Genomic DNA, 17293 nt, shown 5'->3' with positions numbered 1-17293 from the left:
ACGCATTGAACAAGGAGTTTCTTTGTTATTGGTTATTGTCCAGAGCCCAATGGTACCCAGAACCAAGAGGGCAGCATCTTCCAGTGCTGCCAGGTAGATCATAGGGATGGCCCAGGAAATGACCCCCCCCCCCACTGATTCATTTCCTCTCTCTTCCCCCCGACTGTGTATTAATGTCTAGTCTAAATTCCTAACTTTCCCAAAAGCAAAATGTATTTATTCTTTCATAGCATGTGGGTGTCACTGGCTAGGCCAGCATTTATTGCCCATCCCTAATTGCCCTTGAGAAGCTGGTGGTGAGCCGCCTTCTTGAATACAACTGAATGCCTTGCGCGGCCATTTCAGAGGGTAGCTAGGAGTCAACCACATCGCTGTGGGTCTGGAGTCACATGTAGACCAGACCAGGTAAGGATGGAAGATTTCCTTCCCTAAAGGGGATCAGTGAACCAGAGCCTTTTTTTAAACAACAATCCAATAGCTGTATGGCCATCATTACTGATACTAGCTTTTTATTCCAGATTCAATTCTCTAAACTAGAGGAATTAGAAGTAAAGGGAGTAATTTAAGTATAGGTCTTGGCAGGGCAGCTTGGCCAAGTGGAATGCTCCTCCTGTGTTTCGTGGGAAGTCAGGGACACTTCCAGTTTCCAGGGCGACCACGTGTGCAGGATGTGTCTCCAGCTGCAGCTACTCGCAATCCATGTTTCAGAACTGGAGCTGCGGCTGGAGTCACTGTGGGGCATCTGCAAGAATGAGGTAGCAAGTACAGTGAGGTGGTCACACTGCAGGTAAAGAATGCACAGGCAGAAAGTGAATGGCTGACCACCAGACAGAGTAAAAGCACTAGTCAGGTAGTGCAGGAGTCCCCTGGGTCCATCTCCCTCTCTAACAGATTTTCTGCTGTGGATACTGCTGGGGAGATGGTTTCTCAGGGAAATGCAGCAAGATCCAAGTCCATGGCACCATGAGTGTCTCAGCGGCACAGAGGGAGGAGAAAAAAGAGAGGGAGAGCAATAGTGATAGGGGATTCTATCAGAGGGGAACAGATAGACAGTTCTGTGGTTGCAGATGTGATACCAGGTGGTATGTTACCTCCCTGGTGCCAGGGTCAAGGATGTCACTGAGTGGCTGCAGGACATTCTGAAGGGGGAGCGTGAACAGCCAGTGGTCATGGTCTATATCGGTACCAGCAACATAGGTAAAAAGAGGGATGAGGTTCTGAAAGCAGAATATAAGGAGCTAGGAAATAAATCAAAAAGCAGGACCTCAAAGGTAGTAACCTCAGGATTACTCCCAGTGCCACGTGCTAGTGAGATCAGGGATAGGAGAATAGACCAATTGAATGCGTGTCTGGACAGATGGTGTAGGAGAGAGGGATTTAGATTCCTGAGGCATTGGGACAGATTCTGGGGAAGATGGGACCTGTACAAGCTGGATCGGGACCAATATCCTGGCAGGGATATTCACTAGTACTGTGGTGGAGGGTTTAAACTAGACTGGGAGGGGGATGGGAACCTGAGAGGGGAGACACAAGAGAGGGAAACAAAGATAGAATAGGAATGAAGGACTGAAAAGTAGAAAGCAAAAGTGGAAGGCAGAGGAAACAAGGGCTAGCAGCAAATAGGGCCATAGTACAAAAAACGATGTTTAAAAATGTTAAAAAGACACATCTAAAGACACTGTATCTGATTGTTCGGAGCATTCACAATAAGGTAGATGAATTAACAGTGCAGATAGATGTAAACGGGTATGAGATGATTGTGAGTATAGCTGCAGGGTGACCAAGGCTGGGAACTGAATATCCAAGGGTATTTGATATTTAGGGTGGAGAGGCAAAAAGGGAAAGGAGGTGGGATAGCGTTGTTAGTTGAAGATGAAATCCGTGCAATAGTGAGGGAGGACATTGGTTCAGAAAATCTGGATGTAGAATCAGTCTGGGTGGAGCTAAGAAGCAACAAAGAGAGGGAGATATTAGTGGGAGTTGTCTATAGGTTTCCAAACAGTAGTAATAAGATAGGGGATGGCATTAACCAAGCAATTAGAGATGCATGTAACATGGGTATTACAGTAATCATGGCTGACTTTAATCTACATACAGACTGGGCAAACCAAAGTAAGTAAAAAGGAAAAGCTTAGTGAAGACAAATGTAGGTCCCCTTTACAGTCTGAAATGGGAGAATTTATAATGGAAAATAAAGAAATGGCAGGGCAATTAAACAACGACTTTAGTTCTGTCTTGATAGAGGAAGACACAAATAACTTCCCAGAAATACTAGGGAACCAAGGGTCTAGTGAGAAGAAGGAATTGAAGAAAATTAGTATTACTAAAACAATAGTGCTTTTGATAAAGTCCCACATAAAAGGTTAGTGTGTAAAATTAAAGCACATGGGATTGGGGGTAAAATATTAGCATGGACTGAGAATTTGTTGGCAGGCATGAAACAAAGAGTAGGAATAAATGGGTCTTTTTCAGAATGGTGGGCGGTGGCTAGTGGGGTACAGTAAGGATCAGTGCTTGGGCCCCAGCTATTCACAATCAATGATTTGGATGAGGAAACCAAATGTAATATTTCCAAGTTTGCTGATGACACAAAACTTGGTGGGAGTGAGTGGCAAGGAGGGTGTTAAGAGCCTTCAAGGTGATTTAGACAGATTGAGTGAGTGGGCACATATTTGGCAGATGCAGTATAACGTGGAGAAGTGTGAAGTTATCCACTTCAGTCAGAAAAACAGAATGGCAGAGTATTATTTAAATGGTGATAGATTGGGGAATGTGGATGTACAAAGGGACCTGGGTGTCCTTGTACACCAGCCACTGAAAGCAAGCATGCAGGTGCAGCAAGCAGTTAGGAAGGCAAATGGTATGTTGGCCTTCATTGTGAGAGGACTTGAGTACAGGAGCAAGGATGTTTTACTGCAGCTGTACAGGGCCTTGCAGAGACCACACCTGGAGTATTGTGTGCAGTCTAGGTCCCCCGGAAAGGATATACTAGCCAAAGAGGGAGTGCAGCGAAGGTTTACCAGACTGACTCCTGGGATGGCAGGATTGTCATATAAGGACAGACTGGGCCGACTAGGCCTGTATTCACTGGAGTTTAGAAAAATGAGAGGAGCAGGCTCAAGGGGCTGAATGACCTACTCCTGCTCCTATTTTCTATGTTTCTATGCTAATTGATGAATTACATTTCCCAGTTGCTATGGTGGGATTCAAGGTCAGGTCTTCGGATTACCAGTCCAGCATGCTACCATACCCAATAAAAATGAGGGATAGTACCTAAGTGCTGACACTCCTTGATTCCTCGAGCTTAGAACGGCAGAGTGGAGGCTTTTGCAGCTGCAGCTACGCCAGATGTTGAGCTGGATTTTACAGGTTAGCGCTCAGGTATGGGGATCATACTCCCTTTAATAACAGAATGAAAAGCATCAAGAGTGCACTGAGCTCTCACTGCTGTACTTTCCCATTGCACCAAGCCAAGCAGCAGGACAAGTAGGTTATAACATTTACTCCTTGGCTGTAAGCACAGATCCAGCGAATGTACTAGTGGAGGAATTATCAGTACAGGTACATATGTATCTGCAGCCTTTGGAGAGTTGGAATGCAGTGAGTGGGAGGGCAAAACTAAGAGGGAGCAGTTTACACAGGCACTTACCCCATCATCTGCCATAACTAGGAGAAGTTCAGCAAAAATCCCAGAGGAATGGTTTAATTTGCCCCGTTTGTCCTCCACCGAAGCTTACATGGGGTTATCAGGAGAATGTACAGCCTTTAACAGTGACCAGTAACAATGCTCTGCAACAGGTTATGATGGCTGCAGAGTGGGAGGGAGAATAAAAGATTAACACAAGAAGTCATTGTCTGAGAAAAGCAGCCAGAGAACGCTCACCACTGTATGTCAGCCGAATAAAAAATATTTCCTCAGTGACTTGGATCGCACCCCCCACCCCCCTCCAACTCTCCTTGTTTGTCTCAATGACCTTTGGTTAATTAATGAAAACTTGGTGCCCATCCCAGGATCGAGTAACAAAGGGAGACTGAGAATCTCTCTGGTTGCCATTGTGCATGTGACTGACTGTGAAATGTTCTCTATTCACTGTTTCCACCAAAAATCGGAAACATGTTCCAATAGAAACCATTTAGAATCTTGTTCGGGATACAGCAAGGGAAAACGCTTGCAGCAATGTGCTTAAGGTATTGCTGTGACTATGGTTCTGGGGGTAGTTTGTAGCTCATCGGCTGTATTCAGTTGCACCTTCAAGCCAGATGTCAACGTTGATGTAGAACCTGCAAGTCTCATAGTCACATCACAGATGACTGTTCCTGACTTGGAAATATATCGGCCGTTCCTTCACTGTCGCTGGGTCAAAATCCTGGAACTCCCTCCCTAACAGCACTGTGGGTGTACCTACACCACATGGAATGCAGTGGTTCAAGAAGGCAACTCACCACCTTCTCAAGGGCAATTAGGGATGGGCAATAAATGCTGGACCCAGCCAGCGGAGCCCACACCCTGTGAGTAAATGAAGGAAAGCTGAAACACTGGAATAAAAACAGAAAATGCTGGGCAAACTCAGCAGGTCAGGCAGCATGTGTGGAAAGAAGAACAGAGTTAACGGGCAGAATTTTATGACAGTGGGATTTTACGTTCCCGCTGTTGTCAATGGGATTATATGGCCCGCCGCATTTTACTGCCCTGTCCCCGCCAAAACAGGGTCATAAAATTCTGCCCAACATTTCAGGTCGATGCGCCTTCCTCAGAATGGATAATACTGCTTTGTGTTGCCATATTTACCCCTCACTTCCTTCTTGCTGATGCAGTTCAGTTCCAGCTGCTTTCCAATGTAACAGACACTGCTCCTTGTGTAGGACCCTATCTGAGCTGGCCAGTTGTGTATAAGGTGTTACAGACAGGAGGGGGATTAAGTTTAAGCAGCCCTGATTTCTCCTCTCGCCACCCGTCCATAAGCAGAAAGGTGTTTTTTGATTTCAATTTTCCCTTTCATAAGTGGTGTCATATTTTCCCCAATCCCTCAGTTTGGGAGTGATCCAGTTCTCTATTAATAGCCCCACAGCAAACTCGAGATAGGGTAAAATCAGAGGATTTGTTTATTTTACACACGCTTGAAATGCAGGGGGTGGGGGTGGGGGGGTTTGTTGTTATGTAGCCCCTGGCACATTTATACAATAGAAGAGGGATAAGGGAAAGGATGGGCTACAAGGTAAAGACCACAGAGAAGGTAAGAATAATCGTTCCACGTGAGTCCAGAGCCCAGATTCAAAGTCCAATGGTGTATTCATTCAGAGTCGGCAGGTTGAAGATTGATGCTGGATAATTAACTTTTCCAGTGGCGATGACTCCCACGATGAGATAGGCATATAGAGATGAATTAATCTTGTAGGTGCTGGTACAGGACTCAGGGGTCCCAGTAGAAGCAGTGTAGATGGGGGCCAGGCATTCATCTGGACCAAGCCCTTGTTCTAAGTTGCTGCTTGGTTGATGGAAAATGGCAATCTGAGCTCTGCAGCTCCCCAAAGGCAATATTACAGGTTCCAGCAGCTTGAGGGAGGGGGATCAGGTGACTCCCACTGTTCCACTGTGGCTTGGACAAAGGATGCATATTCTTTAGTCTGGATTCTTGAGATTGGTAATGTTTCAACCACTAATAATTTCAACAGAGGTTTCAGGGTCACAGGCTGATAGCCTCCATTGTTTGGGCCTTAGACATGTAGATGGCATTTGTACAATTCCCTTAGGTTTGATCTTTACAGTCACAGGGGCCATCAGCCCCTCTTTGGAGATAATGAGGTATCAGCTTCTCAGAACATTCCTTTTGTTTGAGTCATGCCCAGTATTTTTAAGATTTTATAACTTAGCCATGCTGATATATATCATAACAATATAGAGCAGGGTCTTAGCCCCCTGACAAAGGGCAATGAGTGTGAGCAGCTCAGTCAACCACAATGCAATATAGGGGTATTAATAGGGTCCAGAGTGCACATTTATGTAGATGGAGCAGTTATCACTGAAATAACAATGAAGAATAGCGCGGCTAGTTGAATTTCACCACCATAACTCGACAGGAATGAACTCTGTTAGCAGTCTCCGTATCTATCAGCTAAATAAGCACAAGTTAGGATTTGAACATTGAACCTTCCTAGTCATCATCTCTTAGCTACTCATTAAATATGTTCAGGGAGCCATTGACACAGCATGTGATTTCTAAAAATCTGTTTATAAGTATATGAACAACAACACCAACTTGTATTTACATAGCTTCTTTAAAATAATGATACATTCCAAGATACTTCACAGGCATATTATCAAAATATGACACCGAGCCCGTATGAGGAGATGTTAGATCAGCTGACAAAAAGCTTGGTCAAAGAGTTAGGTTTTAAGGAGTGTCTTAGAGGAGGAAAGTGAAGGGAAGAGGGGGTAAGAGGTGTAGGGAGGGAATTCCAGAGCTTAGGGTCAAAGTAGTTGGAGGCATGGACATCAATGGTGGAGCGATTAAAATCAGGGATGTTTGAAAGATCAGAGGAGCTCTGATATCTTAAAGGGTTGGGGGGTTGGAGGAGATGACAGGGATACAGATGCACAGGGATACAGGGCTTGGAAAACAAGAATGAAATTTTAAAATTGAGGCATTGCATAACTAGGAGACAACGTAGTTCAGCAGGAGTTGGGTTGATAGGTGAATGGGACTTGGTGCAAGTTGGGGTACAGGCAGCAGAGTTTCGATGGTCTCAAGTTTAAGGAGGGTGAATGGTGGGAGATCAGCCTGGAGAGCATTTCTATAGTCAAGTCTAGAGGTAAGAAAGGCATAGATGAGGGTTTCAGCAGCAGATGAGCTGAGGCCATAGCAGAGGTGGTCAATGTTAGCGAGATGGAAATAGGTGGTCTTGGAGATGGAGTACATATATGACTGGCATCTCATCTCGATCAATTGCAAAACCATGGCTGTGAGCAGAGTGGTTCAGCCTCCGACAATGGCCAGGAAGAGGAAGGAGCGGCTAGAGAATGGAGTTTCTGGTAGTGATCAAAGTCAATGACTGGGATTTTCACTGAGCCCTGGACTCAGTGATTTTCAGGAGAGCCTTTAAGGGGTATGGGCTTGTTCCTGTCAAAAAACCACATCCATCACTCCAGACCTGGCTGGCTCCATTGTGAATATCGACATGTCCTACCCCTCTGCAATTTTCATGGGGTCACAGCCCTTCAGAGGAGTCGTAGACCCTGGTCTGCATGAGAGGATCTTTTAAGAGACAAATTCAGGAAGTCTTCCTCATGCCCCTTTGCCAAACTCTGCACTTCCACCCAACCCCCATGGCCTCTCATGCCCCCCTGCCAAGACTTGGTACTTACATGCCCATTGACCCACTACATACTGTGTAGAACTGATGAATCATATAGTGACAGTAGAATGTGTTTAAAAAAAAAACTCTTTAAAAAAGTAATTCATAAAACTTTCTGCCATGTTAAAATAGCATACATAATGAGGCTTAGTTGAGGGCTCAGACAACCATTAAGCTTGTTGAAACACCTGCCCTACAGGGAAACATTATTTGATTGATAGATCAAGCTGTCTGATCTCTGCTGTCAATTTCACAATGTTTATTCACAAGGATAAGTGGTTTGAAGGGTTTCTGGTTTTTGTTAGTAATACTTCAAGGTATATGGATGATTGACTACTTTTACTGACTTGTAGTGAAATGATTATTTTCAACACAGTAGAAAGTTATGAATAAATTACTTAATTTTGTTTACACTATAGGTTTCATTGGTTCCATACAATGTACAATGGGTCAATGAGCATTGAAGTGCCATAATTTGTCATGAGGGGCATGAGGGGCCCTGGGGAGTGGGTGGAAGGTCAGGGCTTGGCATAAGGCACATGAGGGGCTATAGGGCATTGGTAGGAGGGCAGAGCTTGGCATAGGGGTCACGCGGTGGCATGGATGGGGTATGGGGATTGTTTGGAGGGTGAGGGGATGTGAGGGGCCTTTGTGTTTTTATTTTAACTAGGACCAGGTCGCCCTGCACTGAGGTAGGCCTTTCAAACAGCAGCCCCTCCTCAGCGCGAAGCAGCCCTTGTAGCTACCTCCCACCTCTTTCCCGGGTTGACAAGCCCGACCCCAGCCTGTACCCACTGATACCCCCCCCCCACCCCCACCCCCTCTCATCCAAGGGTGGGATGAGGTTTCTGATATGAACCAAAAAAAATATATTTGGGCAGAATTTTTATAACCTAGAGATAAAAACAAAAAAACTGCGGATGCTGGAAATCCAAAACAAAAACAGAATTACCTGGAAAAACTCAGCAGGTCTGGCAGCATCGGCGGAGAAGAAAAGAGTTGACGTTTCGAGTCCTCATGACCCTTCGACAGAACTTCTGTCGAAGGGTCATGAGGACTGGAAACGTCAACTCTTTTCTTCTCCGCCGATGCTGCCAGACCTGCTGAGTTTTTCCAGGTAATTCTGTTTTTGATTTTTATAACCTATATGTTTAGGTGAGCGAGTCTGGTGGGTGGACATTGTTTTCTGCATTTTAAAATCTTTATTTGATGGTTTTAAGACCTTCTGCTCGCTGAGGCAGCTCTCTGTCTTCAGGGAGCTTTCATTGCGTGCCCCACCCCCCACCCCAGCGCCTGCGCTGACTTCAGTGCTCACCCTCCCCCCACCCCCGACCCCACCCCCCACCCCCACCCCGGGCACGCTGAGCCCTTCAGCGCGCCTTTCACGCCGGCTGCCGGTTAATTGGCCAGCCAGCTGGAAATGGGGGTCAGGGGTCGATCGCGGGCAGTGGGCCGATTCCCGGCCGCTCCTGGGCTTGCCCATCGTGCCCGCCCAATAACCCAGAAATCCTGCCCTGTGAGTGACTGACTCGGCGTACAAAATGCACAGGCAGCAGTGCATCCCAGGACTGGGACCTCTCTTTTTGATTAAGGCTGGGATTGTAATTATTATCATTGGGATCATGGACATTAACACTGCCAGCTAAGGCTTGTCAGTCCATCCCGTGTGTGCTCTACCCAAAGGCTGGCCCTTAGCTCACCACCCACTGATGCTTCATCCTGAGCCATCTCCTTTGGTAGTTTTTGGTTAGAGGTACTTTGCCAATTACCTTCCACTCTCAGGGACAGGGCCCAAGCCTGCCTCAGCCAGAACAGGAACCACACTCTGAACTGAACCTCACACTAGCCATCTAGCCAACTAAACTAAGCAGCCTTCAATAGGGTCACCAGCAACTGAAAGTAAACCCACTTCTAAATTGAAAATGTATCTATAATTTGTTAACAGTATTGACACTTCCTGCAAGTGTCATAGTTACTTCGAGCAATTTTTACCCCATCACACTTCATTTATGCTCTGGCTTGGCATAGTCAATGCCTTCAGCTACCCACTAATTATACCAGAAAAAAACAGATGACCAGGAATAAAATGAGGGCAGTTCTGTCCATCAAGTGTTCATTATTCTGTCTCCGTATATGTTTTTAATCCCCTCTTCTCTGAGGTTCTACTCATAGAGCTATAGCTCAATAGCCAATCCTCTCAAGCCATGCCTACGTTCCATGGGTGACATGTGGCCATTATACCTTCAGGGTTCCAAACCCCATTCTATCAGCATGTAACACCAACACAGCAACAGTCATTGGATAGGGATCGGGGGTGAGCACCCTGGTTGATTTGTTTCCCCCCTTTCACATCCCAGAAATGATGAATAGTTATCAAAGCGCATGGAAACTCGGGCTTCATAAATAGAGGTGTTGAGTAAAAAAAAAAATCAGGAAGGTTATGTTGAAGGTTATAAAGCTCTTTTTATTTATTCATTCATGGGATGTGGGCTTCGCTGGCTGGGCCAGCATTTATTGCTCGTCCCTAATTGCCCTTGAGAAGGTGGTGGTGAGCTGCCTTCTTGAACCGCTGCAGTCCATGTGGTGTAGGTACACCCACAGTGCTGTTAGGGAGGGAGGATTTTGACCCAGCGACAGTGAAGGAACAGAGATATATTTCCAAGTCAGCATGATGAGTGACTTGGAGAGGAACTTCCAGGTGGTGGTGTTCCCATGTGTCTGCTGCTCTTATCCTTCTAGATTGTAGTGGTCGTGGGTTTGGAAAGTGCTGTCGAAGGAGCCTTGGTGAATTCCTGCAATGCATCTTGTAGATGGTACCCACTGCTGCTACTGTGTGTCGGTGGTGGAGGGAGTGAATGTTTGTGGATGGGGTGCCAATCAAGTGGGCTGCTTTGTCCTGGATGGTGTCAAGCATCTTAAGTGTTGTGGGAGCTGCACTCATCCAGGCAAGTGGAGAGTAATCCATCACACTCCTGACTTTGTAGACAGTGGACAGGATTTGGAGAGTAAGGAGGTGAGTAACTCACCACAGGATTCCCGGCCTCTGACCTGCTCTTGAAGCCACTGTATTTATATGGCTAGTCCAATTCAATTTCTGGTCAATGGTAACCTACCAGGGCATTGATAGTGGGGGATTCAGTGATGGTAACGTCATTGAACATCAAGGGGCAATGGTTAGACTCTCTCTCATTCGAGTTGGTTGTTCCCTGACACTTATGTTGGTGCGAATGTTACTTGCCACTTGTCAGCCCAAGCCTGGATATTGTCCAGGTCTTGCAGCATTTGGACATGGACTGCTTCTGGTTCGGCCACAGCTAGAATATTGTGCCCAGTTCTGGTCACCACATTTTAGAAAGGATGTGAAGGTCCTTCTGAGGGTGCAGGGGAGATTTACCAGAATGGTTCCAGGGATGAGGGGGTTTTAGCTACAAGGTGAGGCTGGAGAAGCTGGGGTTGTTCTCCTTGGAGTGAAAGGATCTTGAGGGAAGATCTGATAGAGGTGTACAAGATTGTGACAGGTTTGGATAGGGTATACAAAGAGAAACAGTTCCCTTTGGCTGATGGTACAAAGATGGGGGTGGGGACACAGATTTAAGGTTTTGGGAAAGAGTTGCAGGGGGTTGAGGGGGAATTGGGGAAGAACTTTTTTTATGCAGCATGTTATACTGCCCTGGATCTCACTGCCCATGAGGGTGGTGGAAACAGAGATGACCAATGATTCCAAAAGGAATTGAATGGGAGGCTGAGGGAAATAAACTTGCAGGGGTAAGGAGATAGAGCAAGGAATGGAACTGACTGGAATACTCCATGGGAAGCTGGTATGGACTCAATGGGCCAAATGGCCTCCTTCATTGTAGTTATGACTCTGTGATGCCAATGATAGTCCTTAAATTGATGTCCCACTGGTGACAAAACAACAGGGGTCAGAGGTGGAATCTGACCTCTTCTGGCTCAGTACCTGGAAGTACTGTGCAATATGCATTGGAGTGAGTTAAGGGCCATAATGGCCCAAGGGTTCAGGTAGTGATCACAAACTTCCCCTGAAACCTACAATGCCATTTAAACCCACTCAGTTGTGTTACAAGCCTCTAATGTACTCAGCCCAGCCTTTAAGTGCAATGATTGTGTTTTTGGGGACTATTTCAACAGTATGGGTTTTGATTCCTGTTCTGCCTGAGATAGACTTGGGACCTGCCTTCTAAACCTTCCCCTGAGAGTGGAAGGCATTAGTAAATCACCACTGCCAAGAAAAAATAGTTCAGGAGGAAGCACCAGAATCACACAGTGCAGAAGAGGCCCTTCGGCTCATCGGGTCTGCACCGACACGTGAGAAACACCTGACCTACCTACCTAATCCCATTTACCAGCACTTGGCCCATAGCCTTGAACGTTATGAAGTGCCAAATACTCATCCAGGTACTTTTTAAAGGATGTGAGGCAACCCGCCTCCACCACCCTCCCAGGCAGCGCATTCCAGACCATCACCACCCTCTGGGTAAAAATGTTTTTCCACACACCCCCTTCTAAACCTCCTGCCCCTCACCTTGAGGTTATGTCCCCTTGTGACTGACCCTTCAACTAAGGGGAACAGCTGCTCCCTATCCATCCTGTACATGCCCCTCATAATCTTGTACACCTCGATCAGGTCACCCCTCAGCCTTCTGTGCTCCAATGAAAACAAGTCTACCCAAGTCTACCCAACCTCTCTTCATAACTTCAATGTTTCATCCCAGGCAACATCCTGGTGAATCTCCTCTGCACCCCCTCCAGTGCAATCACATCCTTCCTATAATGTGGCGACCAGAACTGCACACAGTACTCCAGCTGTGGCCTCACCAAGGTTCTATACAACTCCAACATCACCTCCCTATTTTGTAATCTATGCCTCGACTGATAAAGGCAAGTGTCCCATATGCCTTTTTCACCACCCCACTAAATGTCCCTCCGCCTTCAGAGATCTATGGACACACACGCCAAGGTCCCTTCGTTCCTCAGAACTTCCTAGTGTCATGCCATTCATTGAATACTTCCTTGTCAAATTACTCCTTCCAAAGTGTATCACCTCACACTTTTCAGGGTTAAATTCCATCCGCCAGTCATCTGCCCATTTGACCATCCCGTCTATATCTTCCTGGAGCCCAAGACACTCAACCTCACTGTTAACTACCCGGCCAATCTTTGTGTCATTCACTTCAGGTATTTTAATTGGTTAATGATGCTGACCATTCCAGCAGATGAACCTCTGTTCTGATACCAAGGAAAGTGCTTTCAAATGGCTAAATAAATTTGTAGCTGCCCAGGGATTAAATAAATTACATCCGACATTGAACTCTGCTTGCTGATTTTACTCACATGCCTTGACATAATTGTCCCTGAGTTTGGCAGATAGCAGAATAAACAGTTCACTGAACCATGGCCTCAGCTTTAATTGTCAACCAAACTTATTAAACAATGGAAGAATAATTAGCCAGCAGTGGGGACATGTGGCAGATTTTTACTGCAGATTTTAAGATTATCTCACGCAAGCAGGAAATAACAAATGCTCACACTGAATTGTACTTTATGTTCTTTCTTTCTCATTGTCTGTGCAATTCTTTTGGGCTGAGCAACTCTCTCTGCATCTTCAGACAACTTCCCCAGAGCGGGGCCAGAGTGCCTTCTTGCCAAGTCTACAGGATGTTTGCATTTGAATTGATTAGCTTGACTCTTATTTCAAACAACTGGCTCAAGCAAAATGGCAGATTTTGAAACGTTTACATGAAAAGTCAAGGAATATTTTTGCAAGAGAATTTTTTTTTTAAAAAAAGCTGCTTATGTGTCATGAATAGAATTGGAGAAATAAATGTCACGTTGGAGTTGTTAAATATTACAGGTCTGTTGCTCAAGTTTTATTTATCCATCCTTGGGATGTTGGGGGGTGGGGGAGGGGGTCAGTGGCAAGGCCAGCATTGATTGTCCATCCCTAATGCCCTTGAACTGAATGACTGGCGAGGCCATTTCAGAGAGCTCTACGTTGCTGTGGGTCTGGAGTCACAACTAGGCCTGACCAGGTAAAGACAGATTTCCTTCCCTAAAAAGACATTAGTGAACCAGATGGGGTTTTTTAAAATAACAATGGCTGTCGTCACTGAGAGTGGCTTCATATTCCAGATTTTATTAATTGAATTTAAATTCCACCAGCTGCCATGGTGGGATTTGAACCCATGTCCCCAGAGCGTTACCAAAACAAAAATAAAAATATCTGAAGAATCTCAGCAGGTCTGACAGCGTCTGCAGAGAGAGGAACACAGTTAACATTTCGAGTCCGTCTGACCCTTCAACAGAACTCTTCTGTTGAAGAGTCATACGGACTCGAAATGTCAACTGTATCCCTCTCCGCAGATGCTGTCAGAGCTGCTGAGATTTGTTTTTGTTTTGGATTTCCAGCAGTTTTATTGCTTTTACCCCCAGGGCATTAGCCTGGACCTCTGGATTACACGTCCGGTGTCATTACCACTGCACGCCCACCTCCCCCCAAATGCTGAGCTGCTTGACTTTAGCCTGTAAGGTAAGCGTGTGCAGGATGATCTGTGTTATATCCGTCTGCCTTGCATTTTGAAGTTTGTGCTTTGTTTTTCACACACAAAAAAAACCCTTCAGGACATCAAAGACCAAGAAACCCTAGACAAGCTGATGGAAAGCCTGGACACCGACGGTGACGCAGAGTGTGATTTTCAGGAGTTTGTCGCTTTCATTGCCATGGCAACTGTGGCTTGTCACGAGTTCTTTGTCCAGGAAGACGAGTAAGCAGGTCACACAGCGGCTCAATGTAAGCTATCAGTCCCTTCGTCTCTTCCACTTTTAGTGGCTTGTGAGAAGCCAAAGTTAGTCAGATTAATTTATACATAGAGTTCTCAAGAAGAATCATTCATGAGCATCATCTACCAAATACATCAAGCCTCAGTCTGATCACAGGTCCAGACAAATTCAGGTATCCGTGAGCCAGCCAATGACGTTTGTTTTCAGTTTGAAAAGCAGCACTTTTATTGAGGTACATACTGCTCTAGTTGGAGATGGCTTTTGGAGGTGGATTTAAGGAACAGAGTTGGGACAGCATTGAGGGGTCTTCCTGTTGCTTCTAACACATGCTGTATGTGACACAAGAACCACAGGGAACTGGAGGAGGAGTAGACCATATGACCCCATCGACCTGATCCACTATTCAATATGGTCAGGGCTAATCTTGGCTTCAATTCAAATTTTCCACCTGCTCCCCATACCTGCCTATCCCAGCTTTAAATGTACTCAATGATGACACATCCTCTCAGGCAGAGGATTCCAAAGATTCACCATCCTCTGTATGAAGAAATCTTTGCTCAGCTCAGTTTGAAATGATCGGCCCCTTGTCCTGAGGCTGTGCCCCCATGTTTTAGATCCCTCAGCCAGGGGGAGCAACATCTCACTATCTACCCTGTCAAGCCCCTTCATAATCTTGTATGTTTCAGCGAGATCACTTCTCATTCGTCCAAACTCCAGGGAAGTTGCTCGGCCTCTCATCATAGGACAATTCTCATCCCAGGGACCAATTTAGTGAATCTTCGTTGAATCGCCTCCAATGCAATTGTATCCTTCCTTAAATGTGGAGACTAAAACCGCACACAGTATTCCAGATGTGGTCTAACCGAAGCCCTGTACGATTGTATCAAGGCCTCTTCATTTCTGTACTCCAATTCCTTTGCAATAAAAGGCCAACATGCCATTTGCTTTTCTGATTGATAGCTGTAGCTGGAGTAGTCCAAAGGAAGCTTTATTCTACATCTAGTCCCTGGTCTAAGTGAGGCTGGGCTGCTTGTTGAGTATATGGAGCTTGATTTGGTATCTAACCTTGTGCTGTATCAGATCCATAAGTATTTCAGGACATTGGATGAAAGCAAACTTGAAGTTATAGAGTGCCTTCTCAAATCTCAAAGCCATCTCAAAATACTTCGCATAAATTGCAATTATTATCGTCTGTAAGCCCATCTGCTACCTTGTGCTTGCCAAAGTTATAAAAAACATTAATAATCTGAATGACCAATTTAATTAATCTGCTCCTGTTAGCGTTGACTGGAAATATAATGCTGGCCAATACAACTCTCTGCTCCTCTTCAAATAGTATCACACGTTCTTACCGTGCACCTGAGCATCACCACTGAATTATGATGCTGCATTCAGCATTGAAACAGTTCTTCAATACTGCACAGGAATATATCAGCCTAGATTAGACACTGAAGCCTTTGGCTGCGATTTGAATGCAGAGGCAAGAATGACCTCACCTGAACGCTTATAATATGATGAGCAAAGTTTTCAATTCTCAACATTTGTATCTTCTACCCCATACACAATATTAACCAAAAGATGGATATTTATATAATATAACCATTAGTCTACATCTGTCTGCTTATTGTCTCTACTTGTTTGCAAGGGTTGAAAATTAAAATAAAGACTTAAGCGGAATGGCTTCAATGTTCAATGAAAATCAGCGACTCCTCAGTAATCGAAACCCCTTCTGAATGGTTGTGGGGTGCTTGGAATTTATGATACCAAGTACATAACATTCTGCTTATGTTATAAGCACAGATCCTATTGTTCAAGATTTGGTTTTTAACATTTGCCATTCTCTCCTCTAATGTATTTCTGGTTGTTTTTTTTTATAGTTCAGGGAGTTGGAAATAATTGGGGAATGATTTAAAATGGCAGACAAAGGCACTGAGCTCTGGATGAGATTGTTCAGTCAGCTCTCTGCTGCGTCACTGACCTGGTCAGCTTAACATGCTGCCAAGCTGGTGCCAATTTAGGCCGGATTGTGGGTCTGGAGCCATGTAGACAATCTTGAACTCTGTACTTAGGCCTCACACAGCTGGCAGAGACAGGAGACTGTTTAATCCCAACCTCCTGCAGAATATCCATACCTAGATCCCAGAGGTGAAACAGTTCTGACGAAAAGGTCACCGACCTGAAACGTTAACCCTGTTTCTCCCTCCACAGATGCTGCCCGACCTGCTGAATATTTCCAGCGTTTTCTGTTTTTATTTCAGGTTTCCTGTTTCTGCAGTAAGCTTTCACCTCTGGGAAAGGAAGGATAAGGGTGGCAGCCAACAGCCGAGCATGAACCTGCTCAGTGATTGGTTTATCCAAGCTTTCTCTCACAGGGACTTGTTCTTATGGTTATGTGTTTGAGTCCTTCTTGTCTTAGTCTCTAGGGGGGAGGATATTTCCTTGTCGGACGGGCTCGACGGGATTTTGGGAAGCGGGCCGCGATGGGGGCTGGACCGTGATTTCAGGCTGATGGGTCGATTAAGGCCAGCGCAGACTGAAACGCGAGCTGCAGTGCTGAGCGCTGCCTGGATAGGGGAGGAGGAGGGTGAGTGCAAACTTCACGCATGGGTGCAGATTTGCACAGGAAAACCTGCCTGAGCCACAGAGCTGCCTCAGGGAGGTGGACATTTCTCAAAATAAAAAAAAAATAAACATTATAAAAATAGGTTATAAAACATGTCCCCTCATGTGACTCTGCCACATGAGCAGGGACATGGTATTAAGTACATTTCAGAATTTTGATTTTATCTTTATTTGCTGTTGGAACCCTCATCCCACCCGTGGATGAGGTTTCCTAAAGTGCAAAGGCCGCTTGGCCTTTTTGCCCACCTGCCAACCGTAAGGTTCTCTCAGTTAAATTTTTAATGGCCTTAATAGGCTTTTAATTGTCGGTGGGCGCGCTGCCAACTCCGGCACGCGCCCGCTGACAGAAATATTGCGCGAGTGCGCGATGATGTCAGGACGGTCACCCACCGAGCTAAACATTCTCCCCTAGGTGTGGGACTTGGTTCTTAGGCAGACAGTAGACATACTCTGGTATCTGCTTAACACTTGTTTATTCGTGCTACACCCAAACAGGTTACTGAGTAAGCATGTGGTTCCT

The 17293-nt window shown here is 45.5% G+C and overlaps 1 protein-coding gene across 1 annotated transcript in view; it reads left to right on the top strand.

Moving 5' to 3' along the window:
* Positions 1-17293, top strand: part of s100b (S100 calcium binding protein, beta (neural)) — a 43918-nt gene that overhangs the window by 20277 nt on the left and 6348 nt on the right. The window contains exon 3 of the mRNA XM_041201178.1: positions 13993-14161. Within this exon, the coding sequence (XP_041057112.1) occupies positions 13993-14139 (147 nt within the window). The 3' untranslated portion in view covers positions 14140-14161. The remainder of the gene's footprint in view (positions 1-13992; positions 14162-17293) is intronic.

This window comes from Carcharodon carcharias, chromosome 12 (genome assembly GCF_017639515.1).
Source record: "Carcharodon carcharias isolate sCarCar2 chromosome 12, sCarCar2.pri, whole genome shotgun sequence".
Taxonomy (NCBI): domain Eukaryota; kingdom Metazoa; phylum Chordata; class Chondrichthyes; order Lamniformes; family Lamnidae; genus Carcharodon; species Carcharodon carcharias.
Note: the sequence above shows the minus strand (reverse complement) of the source record. Positions and strands in the feature narration are given on the sequence as shown.